Source organism: Falco peregrinus, chromosome 5 (genome assembly GCF_023634155.1).
Source record: "Falco peregrinus isolate bFalPer1 chromosome 5, bFalPer1.pri, whole genome shotgun sequence".
NCBI classification, from domain to species: domain Eukaryota; kingdom Metazoa; phylum Chordata; class Aves; order Falconiformes; family Falconidae; genus Falco; species Falco peregrinus.
In genome coordinates, this window is record NC_073725.1 from 36792550 (window position 1) to 36811750 (window position 19201).

General features: G+C 40.8%; 1 protein-coding gene and 1 long non-coding RNA gene across 2 annotated transcripts in view; one reads left to right on the forward strand and one right to left on the reverse strand.

Moving 5' to 3' along the window:
- Nucleotides 1-5886, forward strand: part of COL28A1 (collagen type XXVIII alpha 1 chain) — an 83424-nt gene extending 77538 nt beyond the window's left edge. Inside the window, exons 41-44 of the mRNA XM_027797161.2 lie at nucleotides 694-875; nucleotides 3117-3333; nucleotides 3813-3986; nucleotides 4914-5886. Coding sequence (XP_027652962.2) covers nucleotides 694-875; nucleotides 3117-3333; nucleotides 3813-3982 — 569 coding nt within the window. The 3' untranslated portion in view covers nucleotides 3983-3986; nucleotides 4914-5886. The remainder of the gene's footprint in view (nucleotides 1-693; nucleotides 876-3116; nucleotides 3334-3812; nucleotides 3987-4913) is intronic.
- Nucleotides 5887-6183: 297 nt separating this feature from the next.
- Nucleotides 6184-13788, reverse strand: LOC114014208 (uncharacterized). The gene is made up of 4 exons (XR_003557637.2): nucleotides 11723-13788; nucleotides 9069-9189; nucleotides 7869-7948; nucleotides 6184-7439 (listed from the first exon to the last, which is right to left on the reverse strand). It is a non-coding gene; the product is annotated as an uncharacterized LOC114014208 (long non-coding RNA).
- Between the last annotated feature and the right edge of the window lie 5413 nt (nucleotides 13789-19201).

Below are 19201 nucleotides of genomic sequence, written 5' to 3' on the forward strand. Positions count from 1 at the left end.
GTGGTGGAGCAACACACAAGGGAACGGGTTCTTATAGTACCTTGTATATTTCAAACTGTGGCTTGAAAAAATCCTGTGGCCACATCTGGAATCAGGAGAAAATCCAGAGGAAATCTATAATGAACCATTAGAAAAAAAGGACATTGATCTAGACTAACCACAGACTAGCCTTATAAAGTGTATTTCTGAGCCTAAACTTATTTTGCTGTACTGAGCCCATGGATGGATTTAGGTCTGGATTTAAGGCATTAACAATGAGAAAAGAGTCCAAGCTAAGGTTCTGGTCCCAGGCTGGATTCAACTTCGGGCTCTCACCCAGGTTCCAGCATTCAGTGTAAAATTGTTCCCAGTCACTGATTTTTTTGTGCAGTAAGTAGAATGTGTCACCCAGTTTTTCTTGTTCCTTCTTATATGTAAATTCTTTCTTTCACTCTGTTTTTTTTCCTTCACTTTTGAGATATGACTTCTGCTTAAAAAGGGACTTGGTATTTTTATCCATTTCTTCTTAAAAGAACAAAAGGCCCTTAAAACCAAATAATTCAGAGAGTGCATTACTTTGTTACTTCTCATTTGCTTTTTGACGTCTTCTAAAGATTTAGCATTAATATTGCACTAAAACCTTGTGGTCTTTAGGTCATTAGGTCTTTTCTTGATTACCCTGAATAAATTTAATCATTTTCTGAATCTTTTCAGCTCTTGAAAATAAACTGATCACAAAAATCTGTGACAATATGTCTGAAGTCTACACCAGAAAAGATGATGTTTTATCTCCAAGTCCGGAATCTGAAATTGCTAGCGAAGATACTAATAGCCAGTTACCTAAAAAGACTGCTTCAGAGGTTTATATGCTCCCTACAGAAGGAATTGGTTACCCAGTAAGTAATTAAATAGTAGTTCTCAAATGTTTTTAAAAGATGTGTGTCTTTATTTGAAATCAAATAGTCTTTATTTCACCATTCACCAGTCTTTCATATGCAAATAGCATGTCATTTGGCTGGACCAAAAGATTTGAACAAAACATTTTAACATTAGAGTGAACTTAAGTAATGAGAACAGAAACTTACAGAAGAGGTAATACTGTTTCTTAGTTGCAATAAATGTGAACAGTTGTCATATTTTTTGTAGTTCTTCATCTTAGAAGTGAGTTAGAAACCTTACAGATAGGTCTCTGTTGAGGCAGATGCATAGTGTATAAGGCATTTATTTATTTATATGCAAGCTGATTGTTAGTGCAAGGAGTTTTGTCATGATCACACACTTTCCAGGTGTTACTAAGACTTTGGTATTGTTTTACTTTCCACATTGGGCTGTACATCTGGGAGTCCTCATTCATGTTACTTTTCGTACTCCCAACTTTAAATTCCTTTTGCCCCACATCGGGGTTCTGCCCTCCAACATGGTGCTGCAGCACAGATGGAACAGGTGGAGTTTAAATGCAATATGTAAATATTTTCTGCAGGTCTGTATCACCTCAGTTCCCTATTAGGTCTTTGGTATTTTTCAGCTACTGTCTTAATATTGTAGTAGGATATTTGTCTCTCTTACGGTATATCAGCACTAACCCTCTAGCGTGTTTTTATTGCTTTGCCTAAAAATAGCTGCTGATAAAAATTGAGTGTTGCTTGCCCCATAACCTGTTGAATAAACTGCTGACACATTTGATGTATAAACCTCTGTAGCTGCATGGAATAGATACAGTGGACCACGGTACTGATATTTAAATATTCAGTGATTTGAATACAGATTGGAGCTAATTGAATATTGGTGACTTACTGTGGAGGAGTCAATGGAGTAGTCAATCCTTTGGTTTATGTAATATCATTCATAATTAAATAGTTCACTTCAAAAGTCAGTTTAATTTCTTTGACTAAGAGCTCCCTCAGTAGGTGTGATTGATTTAGGTTTGGGGCTTGTAATACCTCCAGACAGATGTGTGTCTGACAGTGAGGGTCAATTTTGACATTCTGTGGCAATAAGAAAAATAAATGTAAACTTGGACTTAGAGATGCTGGCTTTATAAAGTATGTGATAAGAATCACAGATAGGATTAGTTCTAAGGGATTAGGTGCTCATGCACTCGGTTCTGGCTGGCCATGGTTATAGCTAAATCTTCGAAACTGTTGATTTACTATCAGAAATAAATACAGCCTTTTTGTAGACCTGGAGAAGAAATGTAATATGCAAAGGATATGATGAATTGTCTGCAGATTTACATTTCACCTAGACTTCAATTTTCAACGTCCTGGTGACTGAAGAGTTTTCTTAAACTGACTGAGTGCGTCAGTAGTGGCCTGTAAATAGGAAGATACTGGATAATATCAAATTCCTTCCTGTTCTCAGTAGGTATCAACGTGTGGGATTATTGTGGTCATTTGTACTATACTATACTAAGATCCTTGTGAATCTTCTTGAATACACTAAAACACTGGAGAGGCAAATTTTTATATAATAGTCTTAATCTGAAGAGCAGGGTTAGCTTCTTAACACTTCAATCAAGGTAAACTCTAAAATTCTTACGATTAGCAATTAGATGTTAGAAACAGGAAAATGAGTGATTTGTCACTTTGCTTGATACAGGCAAGGACACATCTATAAGACAATATTATTAATAGCATGTAGTTCCCATAACACAAGTTTTGGGAATGCTTCCCCATCTAAAAGATCTTTAGAGAAGCATAACGTGTATGTGTTTTTCTATCAATAACAAGTACCCTGTTCCTCCTGCCTGCCATTTTCCATTTCTTGAGATTTAAGATGTCAGATCTTTCCCACTGAGTGTATTAGATGTGAAGAAGCACTGATTTACCACAGAGTTCCTTCCATTTTTTATTTTATTTATATTACAGACTAAGTGGTGACTGAAATTTTGGTTCAATTGAATGAATTCAGCTTCATGGCTAAATCAAAGGCATTACTTTGCCTTTTCATTCAGCTCTCAGTGTCAGAAAATTATGGTTACATACTGAGTAATCACTAGAAGGAGGTCCAAACCCACCTGCTGTTAATGGTATTTTTTCACACTGTATTTAGCACAAGTTTCCTACATAATTATCTCTTTTTTTTTCTTGTAGTATCTAAGCCCAGACATAATTTTAAGATTTTGACTCCTTTTGCAGCTTAGTCCACCACAGACCAGATACACTGAGCCACTGCCATCTGCTCAGGATCACACTGTGACAAGCCCTGCTCACAGAGAATCAAGATATCCCCCACTTTATGACATATCTGAAATCAGACCTCAGAGCCCACTTGCCAATCCTGTGTTCAATGTAACTGCTACTGAAGATCACCACCTAACTGTGTTGCAAACACAGGTAGCAACAACCCAAAAAGGTAAGTAATAAATACTGCCCTCAGATATTGGGTAGCAAGCCTGCACAAAAAAAAAAAAAAAAAAAAAAAAAAATGAGCAAACCCCACTCCCTCCCCCAGTATAGGTACTAGAGTTTATCACCTTGTGTTTTTCTGGGTGCTGTGTCTACAGGCATCACACACAGCAAGAACCAGATTTTCAAACCTAGATGACAAACAACCCTTGCATACCCATTATGTGCTTAGGTGTTTAAATAGCAGCTTGGTTCTTACATCAGGATTTAGGCAGTTATTTCAAACTGATCCTGTATTTGTTTAGGCCTGTTCAGGTAACTCATAAATTGAAATGGAATTTGGCTACAAACTTGAGAGGTATATGTGCTCCCAGGCGCTACAAGAAAGAGAAAAAAAAAGGGTGCTCTTCTTACTGAAGGAGGCACTTCTGGAATAATGTAACTTATCCCCAGAATCCAAGCTAACTTTTACTGATCTACTTTCAGATGCAAGGTGCTTGGAACCTATGAAACCAGGGGATTGTCGGGACTATGTGGTCAAATGGTATTATGACAGGAATGGCAATTCCTGTGGCCAGTTCTGGTATGGAGGTTGTAATGGTACCAACAATAGATTTGAAACAGAAAAAGAATGTCGAGAAACCTGCATTGATTGATAAAGTAAGTTCTCTCCATTGGGTCATCCTTCGATCACCTCTTTTCCAGGCTAAAAAGATTTTGTCTATTTAAATGTCTCCTGTATTATATATACATATCATCTTTTATACTTTTGCTCAACCATGATATGTTTGTTTGAACCTTTTTGTGATGGTGGGACCAGAAGTGCACTGGTAGTCATGGATTTCTGCAGTGACACTGAGGTTTTCTACTTTGTTCTCCATTCCTTATCTTACAGTTTGAACACTGTATTTGAGTTTTTGATCATTACTGAAATCAGAGGAGATATTTTCACAGATCATAATTCCAAGACTTCATCTATAGTATGAGCTAAGAATCCATCACATTATATGTGAATTTATGGCCATTTTCCCCCTTGCATATTACTTCACATTTACTGAAACTCAGTTTTCCTTTCCCACTCACAGCCTATGCAGTCAGTATCACAAGGTCATTCTGCAATTTCTTGCAGTCACACTTTTTCTTTACTACTTCAGAGTAACACAGTATTGTCACCTCACTTTTTACTCCCTTCTCTAGATCACTTACAACTATATTGAGTAGGACAGACCATAGCAGACATCCTCCAGGGACTTCTGTTTGTTTTGTTCTTTTCACCACTTACAAATCAGAAGGCTGTCCTTCTCAAACCAGTGTAACTTTCCTTTGGGGAGGGACCTTAAGTTTTGGAAATCCAAGCAGACTATACTAACTGCCATAGGTTCACACGCTTGGCGAGTGAGGCATGGACTTCTAAGGGGTTGCTTATCAGTACTGCATAGCTTCCTTCACAAAAAACATATTGCTCATCCCCAATAAATTGTATTAAATACTCTTTTTGATCTTTCAGTACAGGAAAATTCTATTGAACTGCAGCATGTGTTTTTCTAAACATTTCAGGAAAATTAAATGATTCCTTATTTCTTCTAGGAATGACTGATTTTGGAGTTTTTAAAGCTGGAAGTTCATGTGCATTGAGCAAGAACTGACTGAGAAGAATCCAAAATGATGAGTTAACATGAATATATTACTACCGCGTGCTACTGCTTTCCCAGCTATGGTATTCACATTAACTGGATCCCTGTATAGCGCATGTTATCTGCAACACCATAGCAATAACTTACAATCACACATACACACACACTGGCAGCGTAGCTTTTCCATCCAGATTTATATTAACTCGTTACTAGTACATGTGCAATGTTGAGATTCTATTTTTAGGATTAAAATAGCAAAAAAGTGTTTGCACTCAGCATTTAATGACAGAGGTCTCAGTCTCATGGAAGAATAAAATGTGCTCTAGTTTTAAATAAGAGTAAGTGGTTCCTGAAATTAACAGTATTATTACAGTATTTAGAGACATAAATTAAGATCCCCATTAATTAGAGTACCTCTTCTGAATGTAAATACCACAGCTATAGGTAGTTAGAGGGGTTTTTTCCCCCATTAAAGCACATTTGGATTGACATCAATATAATCTTTTCCATTATAAAGGTAGAACTTTCATTCAGAATTACATTAAAAACAGGATTCTTCATGTCCTTTAGGTTAGTCAGTATATTTCAATTTCTCAGGGCCTCTGTGTTAAAAAACCTATTTCACTCTAATATATGCTCTTAAATTAAAAAAGGGAAAAGCACTGAAAGATGTATATAAATGTTTACTTCTATCCTTTCTACTTTTAGCCATAATCCTATATGAAGATATTGTTAAAACTGAAAATGATGAGCATGTGATTAAAATGGAAGGCAATACCTGATAAGAAGTCATGCATTGTTATTTCTTTGCGAACAAAAGACCAGGATCTACACAGGCAGCGTGGACAATTCTTGACATGTTTAAACAATCGCTTGCACAATTTCCCCCCTTCCACGTAACCAAATGATAGCATGTGCTATGCAAAGTGAACTTGTTTGCAGTGGATATGGTGCAAACCTAATTCTACAGAAAACTCTGCTTGTTTAAAAGTTTAATTTTTTTTTCCCCAAAAAAACCTGGCCTTGTTAGCAAATTTCACATTAGAAAAGAAGAAACTGATTGTAGCCCCCCCAAAAAACGTCCTGTTCTTATTATACTCTGAACTAATATGATGATCACTCAAAAAAAGCCAGAGGGCACAATTAATTTCTGTGTGATACAGCACAGTAAAACTCAGGGACATTACCTTGTACTATGTGGCCTGTGATACCCTGAAAATGAAGGGATGCAGTGGTGTAGAACAAAAGTCAAGCTGTTCTAATCAAGAATTAGTTTTCTATCACAGAAAAAATATTAGAAAGCAAAATTTGACAACTTTTTTTAATAAGTCTGTTAGGTATTTTTGCATCAGAAAAATAAATTGCATCAAAGTATACAACAAATTATATAGATGGACTCTCCTGATAAATAAAATCAGCTACATATAAAGCTGACATAAGCAGCAAATAAAATAAAATGTCAAATAAAAGGTATCAAGCAAACAAACTGCCTGCTAGTGACGCAAGAAGATCATGGAAAGAATCAAGCTACTGTTCAGTAGTAAAGCCAATGCCATCATACCAGGAATATCAGTGCACTTTAATAGTGAACAGATGTCCAAAGCAAGAGGAATAAACGCAAAGTTTCGGGAAAAAGAAGAGCAAAAGGGCTGGACATAATGATGCTTTCAAATTGGCTGGCAACAGTAGATTCAAAACTTAAAACACACTAAAGTACAATGTTAACATACTGTCGAACTTGAAAGATGTATTGAGACCCTTTTTCTAGGCTGTCTCACTCAAATCCAGTATTAAGAATTCATTTCAGTTAGATGACAAAGGCAGTGTAAGAAATATTAAAACAAAGAGGCAGTTCAAATATTTTTAAGAAAAATATTAGCACAAAATGCGATCCTCAAACAAGAAAAATAATCACCTGAAGAAAAAAAAAAAATCACCAGCATCCCCCCATCGCAAAAGGACCCACTGCAGCCTGGGGTCGGTAACAGCACGTGTGACATCCTGCGTTTCAGCGGGAATGACTCCTGGTGCTGATACGGGCAAGCAAGTTATTGAAGTTGGAGACATAGATAAATATAGATCATGAGAGAGAGAGGAAGGGATAGATACAGGCATAGAGCTACGTAACCAAGGTGAAGATACAGAGGAAAGACCTTTTCATCCAGAAAAGATTAAAAATTTGCACAGTTAAATTCTACAGTAGATTAATTACCTTATGGATAGCTGTAAAATACCTCTGCGTGTAACAGATTCCAAGATCCACTTCATTTTACACCTGCCAGGAATATTTTAGGTTTAGCTTTCCCTGGAAACTCACAGCAGCAAAGCCCACTGGAATTGCAAGGAAGTAGAGAAATTTGCAGGCTCTTTCAAATCTGTTCTAATCTTCTGTGCCTGGGTGGTTGCTTCAGGGATGGGATTAGCTCTTGTGTTCAGCTCTGGATCTCCAGACAGGCAGACATGTCTTGTCTAAGAAATACTGGAGATAATGAATTTGGGAATAAATGTGAAGATGTAAGTTATGGGTTTGCAATAATATTTTCTATAACATTTAGTGCAAACCTTTCTGGTAAAGTTGACAAGTTTTAGTAAGTACAAATAGTGACACCATTAGCTACTTAACAATGCTAAAAAAAGCAGCAGTTACTCTTTAAGATGCATACAAGGAATCTTCTCAATGCAATTAAACCAGCGTGATCCAGAAGGTCACTGCTTTCTTTTCCACTTTCATGTGCAGCTGACTAAGCCTGTTGTAGCACAGACACAAAAGTGAAGGCTATAAAGGTTTTTTTAAATGTGTACGCTGTTCAAATCAGATTATCCTGAAAAAGCATCCTTTTCTATCCAGGGCTTTCTGTGAATCCCAGACTGCAAACTGAATGTATGCTCCGAGACGTAGTAAACTCACCCAGCTCAGCATCCTCATGTCATGGGTCAATAAACCAGGAGAGGGCAGCTCTTGCCAAATGTCCACTGCTTTATTCTCGACTTGTATAAAATCATAAAACATTATTACAAACAGAAAGCATTACAGTTTCCACTGGCAAACAAACAAACCCTTTATTTACATCACAGGCAAAAAAGAAAGAATTTTTTAATCATGAAATCTTTAAATCTTCTGCTAGACCAGGCCAAATGCTATGAACTCTAAAAGGCTGAAAATGATTGAGAATAACAGAGGCTTTTCTTTTCTATAGAACTGATCATTATAAGGTGAATTCTTTTTCTGACATCCTTGCTTCTAAAAATTTAGAAAAAGCCTTGGAAAATTAACAAGAAAATAGTACCCCATCTGTTCATTCTAGAACATCAGCAGCTTTTCACTTTGAGAAACTACCAGTCTCACGCTAGCAGCTATTAAATTGAATTCAGCTTTTACCTTACTCCCCAGTTCAGGCTGGGTCCCTGGGGCCCACTCAGACTGGTTGATAATGCTGCCTGTTCACGGACTGTCCTGCTGTCTGCACTTCTTAGTTTCTTCTACATCTTCAAATTTCCTGTTACCCTAAATTTACTGAAGATATGCAACATTTCCTGCACTGCAGTTTTGAACATCCTTGGAAAACTGATTACCACTCTCCCTCATTTGGAAGTTGCTGTCAAAGTGTCAAAGACATTCCAAGGGGAGAGGGGGGCACGGGGGTAGAAAAAAGAAAGGACTTCCACTTTTTTTAAAGGAAAAAATTATGGACAGTATGATTTATCACAGCATTCCTGCACTTTTCTTGCTTAGCTGCTTTCTTAGCTCCTCTGGTGCCATCAGTACACCCTTCTTGAAGCTTGCAAAGGCACCCAGCTCACAGCTCATAGTTTAAAGCAAGTTCTCATGGGTAACTTGATGAATTTTTAAAAAAGATCTTTTATTAAAAGCAAAATAAATAACTCCTATTCCTCCACCCCTCAGTGAAAGGGCCAAAGTCTTCACAGGCAGGTGTGGGGCCTGGGACACCCCAGCTCTACCTGCAAGTAGGGTGACTTGTCTAAAATCTCCTGATACATGAGATACTGTAGATCCAGCACTGAGATTTTTGACATCCCCATCACCTACTGTTACTACTCCTGCAGCTTCTTATCAATCACCCTTTATTTTAAGTCTCCTCAGACTTACTTTTTACTTTCCCAGTTGCAGAGTTCTTCCAGCTGGTGCCGAAGCTGAAGCTGCAGCAGATCAAGGTTTTGAAATCCCACAGGCAAACGTAAGCAAACATCTCAGCTATCACAGCTGGTAGCTAGACAAAGAAATATAAATTATATTCAGATACTAGACATTTTTTTTTCCTTTAGACAGCCTTAAATATAAGTATCTTTATTTCCAGGAGTATTATTGGATCTTTTAGTAAGGACAGAATCAGGTCTAAGCTTCAGGGGTAAGCAAAACCCAGTTTTTGAGCCAAGTTATATTTAAGCTTGGCTTTTTTTTTTTTTTTTTTTCTAACTAGGAATATGTAGAAATTCAGCCAAATGGGTAAGGCTCTAAAATGTGATCCATAAAGACTTTCTTTTTTGGCTTTCTAACAATACATAAGACCTATTTTAGAGCAATTTCTTAAGACAAAAGGAAGAACACGCGGGCTTTCCTCCTTGTTTCACAATCTCTGCTTTCAGCAGCTGTAACCACCCTACGTGTGGACAGGGAGGGAGAAGGGAGGTTTTTGCATTTTATTGGCCTGGCAAAAGGGATCTCTCCAACATCTGGCACAGTTGACCCTGGGATACAAAGAAAACCATTTCTTACTGTAAAAATAATGGTAGATAAGAGTTTTGACAAGAATAAATCTGGCAACCACAAGGCGCAACATGTGAGTAAACACCCCCCAAAGAGTTTTGGATTAGTTTTAAAATTGCTGCCAACTCGGCTAATCCCAGGTGCTGCTGAAGGTGTTTGGGCTGGTGCTCTTTCAGCAGCTTAAAGCTTTCAGGACACTCAAAAAAACCTACCACCAGAGCAATAAATAAATGAAAAACAATTTGAAAAAAAAATCAACCCCAGGAAGTGCCTGGGTATGTTCCCTTCAGCAGCCAGGCTGGAAAAGAGGGGCTGCAGGGGAGGGATGGTCAGCACATGGAAAGCATCGGTTCTGAGCAGGATTTCGGAGATGTTGTGGTCTGGTTGCTGCCTGCTGGCCCAGGCTGCTCTGGGCTGGCTGAGCACACAGGCACGGGTGTGGGGAGTGGGGCAGGGGACAGTCGGTAGCGATTTTTCCATGGAAAGCAAATAGCTAGTAATTCTTCTGACTTGCCATCATGGCATAATTGGCAATTTCATCTACTTCTTCATTCAGGGCAACTCCCTAGTGCATCATGTTTTCTCAAAGGATAGCTTCTATCAGTTTTAACTACATTGTAAAATAATAGGTAAAATATATTTCTGCTGACCAGAAAGGCTGCGTTTTCCAATTAATTCAAGCATAATGAGATTCATGTATCAAATCCAGGCTTGAAAATTAATATTTTCATTGCAATGGCTCTCAGAGAACCACGACTGGGACTCCGTCAGGCTGCATGCCACATAACCCTGCAGATCATAAGTCACTTGAAGCTCAGGCTGCCAAACACACAAGTTGCGGTAACGAGCATGGAGTGCTCTGACAAGGGTTGTGCTGCAGGCAGAACTGCGCTCCGCCTGAAGTGAGAATCATGTTCGCAAATAGAAACCAATGTTTGTTTGGGATGAACTGTACAATATAGTCAACCAAAAGCTGCAGAATCACTGGATATTCTAGAGCATACAGGTGAACTTGTGTGAGTGAAAACCATTCTTTGAGCAGGATCCTTGAGAATTTAGTAGGCAGATACCCAGCTTTTTTCAGATTTTTTTTACACGCTCAGTGATGCATTGGATTTGTTTACAATTGATAAGCTGGTTGAAAATTTCCTTTTAAAAGGAGAAAATCACCCAATCACCCAAAAAAAGATCCTTTAAATAAGTTAAAGTCCACACCAGTAATATAGGTTAAGTAAGGATGTTGTACTGGTCCTCAAGTCAAGCATTACAGGACTTGTCACATCAGTGAGGAGAAATCCCAGCATCTTAAAGGATGCAGCTGCAGTACAGGGTCCCAACAACCTCAGCTTTATCCTACAGTGCCACCAGGAGGAAAACAACAAAATGCCTCTGTAGAACAAACAGCAAGAAATCATGTTTTTACAAATCATATTGAAGTAACAACTTCCAAAACTCAGCTCAGCAGCAGTAGCTGGTTGAGGACTTTTAAAATCACCTCTTAATCAGTCTCACAAAACTACGTTTTCTACTGGCCACCGTAGCTAATCCATGCTTATCAGCATCTGACAAATTTATAAGCTGTCTTATGACTGATGTTTAAACTGGACATTGTGTAAACAGGATGTTCAGCAAAGCAGATATTAGCATTGCAGGGACAAGGTTTATAAAGTTACACTGAAGCAGGAACACAGCTCTGGAAGGCGCCCCGACGCACCGTACCGTAGTATGGAAGCCAAAGAGCAGCACAGCCCACAACCGCCTCACGAATCCCCCTGCAGCACCCCGCCTCATCTATAACCACTGCAATACTGCTGAAACTAGATTTGCATCTAGCGACAAATGCCCAGCCTAGGAGCGCCTTCTGGAAACCCAGGCTCCCAGGGAGGCCAGGGCTCAGTGTGATAGCGATGGCAGAAAGTTAACGCCCCTGGCCCCAAGCTGTATCTCCAGTACGAAGCCAGGCGCAGAACGTGTCGTGCCAGAAATGAAACTATTACGCAGAAGCAGCCTGTTCTGCTCTGAGCTAGGTTACTCACCCCAGCGGCCCGAGGCGAAGGGCTCCAACAGCCCGCGAGCTGGTGTGCAGGGAGGCGCAGAAGGTCTGAGACGGGGTAAAGATTTTGGTCTCTGTTTTTGGACTGTGCCTCAATGTGCCCAGCGTGAGCCCTCCTGGACACAACCTGGGATACGAGCTGAACTGCCTTCCCACCCCTCCAGTCAGCTCAAATTAGCGATGCCCAACACAGCCGTTTGCTGAAAAGCTTTCTCACATTACAGCTCTGAGAACAAGGCTTCATTCTGGGAACATCATTTCACTAAATTCCTTTTTTTAAAAAAAAAATGGTGTACTTGGCAGAAGGAAATATTTTTACCTTTATGTATCTTACTCTGTTTTCTGTAGCATTCTGTTCTGTAATGAGAGCCCATTCCAGCTTTTGGAAGAGAATCTTAGAATTATTTAGGTTAAAAACGACCTTTAAGATCATCAAGTCCAACCATTAACCTAGCACTGCCAAGTTCACTACAATATAAACCAACACATTAATTGCAAAAGGTATTAAAAAAACTAATCTGCAAATTAAGATCACATAAAACGAAGCTGCTATGCAACACTAGTATTTTAAAGATAACATATCTTATTTTGTATTATAAACATGTACAGAGAAGCCACATCCTAAATGCCACTGCCAAGTGCTATATATAAACTTGGATAAGTCAAAATCAAATACTGCAATCCATGGTTTAAGTTTCCTTCCAGAGCTGGGCAGCCTTTAGGATCCAGGCTGATTCCTTCTAGACTGGCTGACTTTTCTCCAGAAAGACTGTTTCCAGCCAGGGCACAGTCAGCAGCTCTGCACAGTCCTCAAGGGCAGAGAGAAATCTTCCCATTTAGACATCCTTCAGCAGATTTTGCAAGATTTGAACAGAGAAGAGAAATCAGATTAATATGCATTTTCATACTACTGGTCTGCAGTGCAGTTTTCAGCTGAAGAGCTAATAAATTGAATCACTAAATTAAGTACCTGATGAAAAATGATAAAAAAAGAAGAAATACTTCTATTTTGCTGTCTGGTTTACGTTAATTCTCATCTGTAAAGGAAAAGGAAAATATATAAGCAAGCAAACAACACTGACAGCTTACTACAGCAATGCAGTATTTTCATTTTCTTAATGTTCATTTGAATTAACTACCCTGTTTTATACAGCCTAAGTCTTTTAAATTCAGCATTTTAGTGAATAGTAGTACCAATATTACATTAAAGGTTTCATAAAAATTGAGAAACTTTAATAGAAGCTTCAGGCTCACTTCTGTTGGGAAGAGTCATTGGATGGGGTGTTTCCTTGGTGCAGCATCTGTTAATCAACCAGCTGCAATGGGAGAGGGCAGCATTAACAGTAGATCTAGAAGTGACTTGTCATGTAAAACTCATTCTAACTATTGCACCGGGATCATTCTCTCTCAGGCGCATGCTGACCTTCCACACTCATAACATGCCAGTAGCACGCCATGCTGTCCACCACCTGTTCTCAGGTGCTCTACTGGCCAGCTGGTGATCATAGGGTGGGCAAGCGTTTGGACATTTCCTCCTGTGGGTCTTGGTGTAAAGTTTTTGGATACTGACTGTGTTTAACTGTGCTTTCTTTAACCAGCTTGCTTCCTCCTCTAACACAGAACAGATGTATTTGTGAAACAGCAGTGAAACGCTAAATATCAGCATAATGCTGAACTGAACATCAAGGGAAAGTGTTTCTGCTTTGTTGCATTTGTTTCCTGTTTTTTATGTATTTGCTTTTTAAGAATTACAAGTAATTCTTAAGTGCCAGGCTTAAGTTAGGCACAGGTGCTGCAGGCAGCACAGGCCCCCCCCTTTATTACTTCCGTGCGGGAAAAACTGTTTTGGATCCTGTTCTCACATTGCCTATAATAATTTTTATGGTGTTTTTAATAGCAGCTAACTGCTCGCTATCAGAGATTAGAAGCTTTTGCAACAGCAAGAGGAACTGTGCCAATACTAGAGTTAACCTCCGAGCTCTGCATACCCGGGAAACGTGATCTCCACGTTCACAAGCAATAAGCACAACTGTTGTGCCGGAACAGAGAGAGAAGGGGACCTTTACACCCATAAAACCCAGGCTGCATTAACCAGGACACAATGTCAGAAGGAGAGCAAACTCAGCGTGTAGGTGGTCACTTACACGAGGCAGCAGAACAGTCCCTTCCCCACACGATGGAAATAGTACGCGTTGAGACAAAACAGAACAGTCTAGCTAGCCTTCTATAAAACGGGACGTGAGAGGCGTTTTGGGTGGTACTATTCAGAAGGATAAGCAGGACTTCCACAATACTGCCGTTCCCCTGGAAGGAAAGGGAGAAAGAGAAAATGCGAGAAGGACAAGATGGGGACAACACAGCCCTGCCAGCGGCCAGGCAGCGGCTCTCCGGGCTGCGGGAAGGAGCTGACGGCAAAGCAGCAGCAGCGACCAACAGCAGCTGGAGGAGCTGAAGGGAAAACACGCAGATGCCAAGCATCTCCCTGCAGAGCTGACAAAACGTTTTAGAATAATTCAGGTAGGAAAAGACCACGGAAGTCATCTAGTCCATCCAGGATTCCCCCCGAAAGGAGAGTCAGCTGCAAGGTCAGACTGGGTTACTCAAGCCTCTGCACCCCTGCATAAAGGCAAATATCCTGGGGAAATGAGCCTCGTCCCCAAACCTGACTATCTCGAACAGCCCGAAGCTCCCGAGGGCAGTCAGACGGAAGGGTTCGGGCAGGCATTAGAGAGCGTGCTGCTGGGCAGCAGGGAGCACGAAGCATTGCAGCTGTACACGGTAAACGCGTTGTGAAGGTGTTCCCTTGATGAGACGCTGTAGTTCAGCAAACCAGCGACCCAGGCAGTAGCATAACACAAAAGCGTAAAATCAAAAGTGTTTGTCCTCTCTCCAGCCACATTAGAATCTCTCTGCTACTACTGACTGATATATTAGCATGGGACATCCACATTCCTCATGGTAGCATTTTCTTTCCTTATGCGCATCTTAGAGATGCTACTTCTACAGCGCACAATTACGTGTTCAGAAGTCAAAATAGTAGGTGGTCCAGCTGGATGTATGTAATTAACTTTTGTTTAATTGCAAAAGCCGCAGGACCAGCTAACAATTTTGGTTCATCTATATGCTGCAATAGCTTTCTTACTCTCCCCTGGGCCCAGGCATCTACCCCACAAACATTTAGCTAGTAGGACACAGTGAATACATTCTTTTCCCACCCATGCTTTCATTTTTTTCATGCTGTTGAACATCTGTAACAGTTTCCTCATTTTACAGTGATGTCAGGAGTAAAATTCCTAGATGCTACATGCAAAAGTAACTCATGCTCCCTCTGCTGCTTTGAGGCTCAATGAGGACTGAGCACTCAGGGTGGCAGCTTGCCACGAGTACACATGGATCTTTTAAAAAGCTTTGCTGAAAATATACATTAAATCCACAACTCTGACTCCCCCAAAAAACCCCATTCAGCAATCTGAAACTCTGCTGCGGGACTGTCAGCATGGCACAGAGCAGATCAAACCAGAGAGCCACCACGCACCCGTAAGTTACTGGTTTTCAGCTGGTATTGCTGAAAGCTCCTTGAACAAGAAGTGCTGGCTAAAGCACGGACTGGCCTAACTGCATTTACAGGGGGATTTTTCTGCAATTACAATAGGATTACATAAAATAATAAAGGGTCTGTGAACCTAACTCACTCTCCTGGAGGAAGTATTAGTAGTTCTACAGCGTCTAGTAATACCCAACTGTTACTGGTGTAAAGATGGTTTTAAAGCAAGAAAAGACAGCTGATGCATGAGACTTCTCCCAGTGGGACTGGTGTGAGTTCGTGAACATTCAAATCTGTGTTTGATAAGACAACTTCTGCATTTAGAGATCACGAAGCTTACCTAAAATGAAAACATGGCCAATGCATTTTGAGACATTATTGCTTGAATGAGTCTGAACAAGATGTGCAAAATGCAGCTTCAGGAGCTGACAAAGATAAAGCTTGTAAAGCCCAGGTTAGCTGGCAGGGAAACACTTTAAAAGCAGGACACTGTTGATTAGACCAACAAATTATGTTCTGATCTGGGTAAACACCACCACCTAGTCTCTGCTAAAAACCAAGGTAACGCTGACAAGTAGCATGGTGGGTTGACCCTGGGGAAAGAAAATATAACAAAAAGCTCAACCCATGAAATAAGGACAGGGAGATCAATCACCACTTACTGTCACAGGCAAAACAGACTCAACTTGGGGAAATTAGCTTAATTTATTATCCTACGCTTGATTTGAATGGTAATAAATAAAATTAAATCTCAACAACACTTCCCCCCACCCCTTCCTTCTTCCTGGGCTTCACTCCCAATTTTCCCTACCTCCTTCCCACCAGAAGCACAGGGGGACGGGGAATGGGGGTTGCCGTCAGTTCATCACCTGTTGTCTCTGCTGCTCTGTCCTCCTCAGGGGGAGGCCCCTCGCACTCTGCCCCTGCTCCAGCGTGGGGTCCCTCCCACGGGATGCCATCCTTCAGGAACAGGCTGCTCCAGCGCGGGGTCCCCTGCAGGGTCACAAATCCTGCCAGCAAACCTGCTCCAGCCTGGGCTTCCCACAGGTCACAGCCTCCTTGGGGCACCCACCTGCTCCGGTGTGAGGTCCTCCCCGGGCTGCAGGTGGAGATCTGCTCCACCATGGACCTCCCTGGGCTGCAGGGGCACGGCCTGCCTCACTGCGAGGGGCTGCAGGGGCATCTCTGGCCCGGTGCCTTGGGCACCTCCTGCCCCTGCTTCTCCTCTGGCCTCGGTGTCTGCAGGGCTGTTGTTCTCATACAGTCTCACTCCTCTGTCTGGCTGCAATTTCTTGCACAGGGTTTTTTCTCCTTTTTAAAATATGCTGTCCCAGAGGTGCTACCACCATTGCTGATTAGCTCAGCCTTGACCAGCGGTGGGTCCATCTTGGAGCCAGCTGGCATTGGCTCTGTCAGACATGGGGGAAGGTTCTGGCATCTTCTCACAGGAGCCACCCTTGTAGCCCTCCTGCTACCAAAACCTTGCCATGCAGACCCAATACAAATAGGAACAAAGTCTTCATTGTTCACATTGAAGCACTGCCAACTTCTGAACAGGAGAGTTTACTTTTCTGAATGGTGTTTGAAAATCGGTTTTAGACATGATTACCTTACCCGTCCTTGAAACACTGATCATATTTCAGCTAAGATTTCCACAGAATCTACAGTGGAATATGTGAAACCTGCTGTTTTAAATGGTAAATGTTCAAATTACTGGTGCTGGTGAAGCACTTTCCTGTGCTGGGGAGAATTTCAGACCCTCAGGCATGATTTTAATCTGATTTATGTTTAATCCCTGCAGAGCACTCACCTGGGCTACCAATCTAGGAAGGATATGGGCTCCACTTTATAGTCACATCCTCAACTTGAGATAGAATAGCCAGAGAACAGACATTTAACAATGCTGTTGTACTCCCAAATATAGTAGAACTATGAGATTGAAGAAAACATTAATTTAAAAAAAAAATAAATTAAGAGACATACTTCTTTGTTTTGATTTCTACCAAGCACTCAGGATTTGGCCTTAAGTGAACATTTATCTTCAACGTTATGTTCTCCATCTTCAGTGGCAGGGAGCAGGAGCAGCACTTCACAGCATGACAGTCAGGTGATTCCTAGGTAAGAATTCAGGTGGGACAGCGAAAGGGAAAAATAAATCATAGTCCAAGTTTTTAAAGGTGCAGGTTACTAATGCACATTCATTTCTAAGTCTTTTTGATCAGCTCTTAGATGAAGGTCAAGACCTTGACTACCTGAGACCATGCAGAACCCACTGCTGCTGGGGAACACCACTGCCCAGGGTGGAACTGGGAAGCAGCAGCAGTAACAGGAGGCTGACCTGGTTCTTCAGGTGACTGAAGTTGCTGGCAAAACTCCTTTCCTTGCAACAGGTTAGGATTTTATCCTAGTAGGGGGAAGAAATAAGAAGGCGGCAAGGAGTTGCTGGAAGCCTGGTTAGAAATTCAAAGCATCAAACCAGCCTTTTTGACTTTGAGACACCAACAAGATGGGTTCGCATGCACCAGTTTGGTTTTGTACAACTGGAGAACGCTACTGTGAACTTACGTGCTCAAGTAAAGTTTTAGAGTTTAAATGAAAGAAAATGAGCAAGCTGCTCACATTAACTTTTCATTTAACATCTCTGTGAAACACCCATCTCTGTTCAGATCTAAATTTGAAACTATTGCCACTCAGCTTTGCAAAACTGTTCACCTCTTCGTGAAAAAAAAAAAAAAAAATTAGATACTGACTGTAGCAACACTTGCCAGACAGTTAGGAAAATCACGTTCCTTTTAGAAGAACATTGCTACAAAGAATTCCCTCTTCTCTAAGGAAAACATTTTTCACACTTCTTTAGCACAACTTGCTGCTGGAGTTTGGAGCTAGTCCACCTGTCCATGGTACCAAACTGAGAAGTGTTTTAAGCATCAAATGATAAAACATCGTTTCAACTCTTGCTTTGGTAGTGACTCATCTAGGCTGATTTTAAAATGTGTTGTAAGTTACTATCTTTCCTGAAGGCAGCATACCATTTTACGAACAGACCTTAAGAGAGCTGCAGCCACTTGGGAGCACGAAAATGACAGCGATCCATCTGGTATTACCTACCCCTCAAAAAGCACTTTGCAGAGCAGAAGGTGAAACTATTGACAGGAAAAGGAAAGGAAAAAAAAAAGAGGGGGTGGGGGGTGGGGAAGGTGGGAACCTGCTTAAAAGGCAAATCACACTTCCAAAGAGGGTAACACCTTGAACATGCAAAAGAACTGACACTTGCTCATCCCCAGAGACAACACATCAGAGAAGTCCCAAGTATAACTGGGACACGGGGGTATGAAGTTTTGGTCCATATCAGTACAGCCTCCAGCACCTGCGGCTTCAACCTCCCTAAATAAAGCAAGGCCTACAGAACAGCATTTTTGGAGGAGGAAGGAAAGAAGGGGGCATATTTCATGGCTTGTAGTGTTATACACAACGGAACAGGGGGCTGAGGGAGTCTGGAGAGAAGAGTTAAAAGGATAGTGTGTGGTCACAGCTCAAAACCACATCAGATCCAAACTGCAGTGCTAACAAAAGCCTACTTAGAAGTAGACTCCCTCCCATGATTTTCTGACTAACCAGTGCCGAGAGCATCTCTACAATTTATTTTTATTGGCATTTCAAGTGGTATTGCAGGAATATATATATTAGAAAGCTGAAAAAACGGAGAGCTCAGGCTACATTTCTGAATTAAATAACCACTTTTCATTTATAAATGCCTAACCTAGAAGTAAGATCCCATGATCCAGCTGTTTTCCCAGGTCTGTGTTAAAGTACTTTACGCACAGAACAATGAAAACATTCACTGCAGGGCACACTGATTTTTTCACTTGTTCCTCATATAGTTGTCAGAATGAGTCACTCGCAACCAAATTTCTGGAA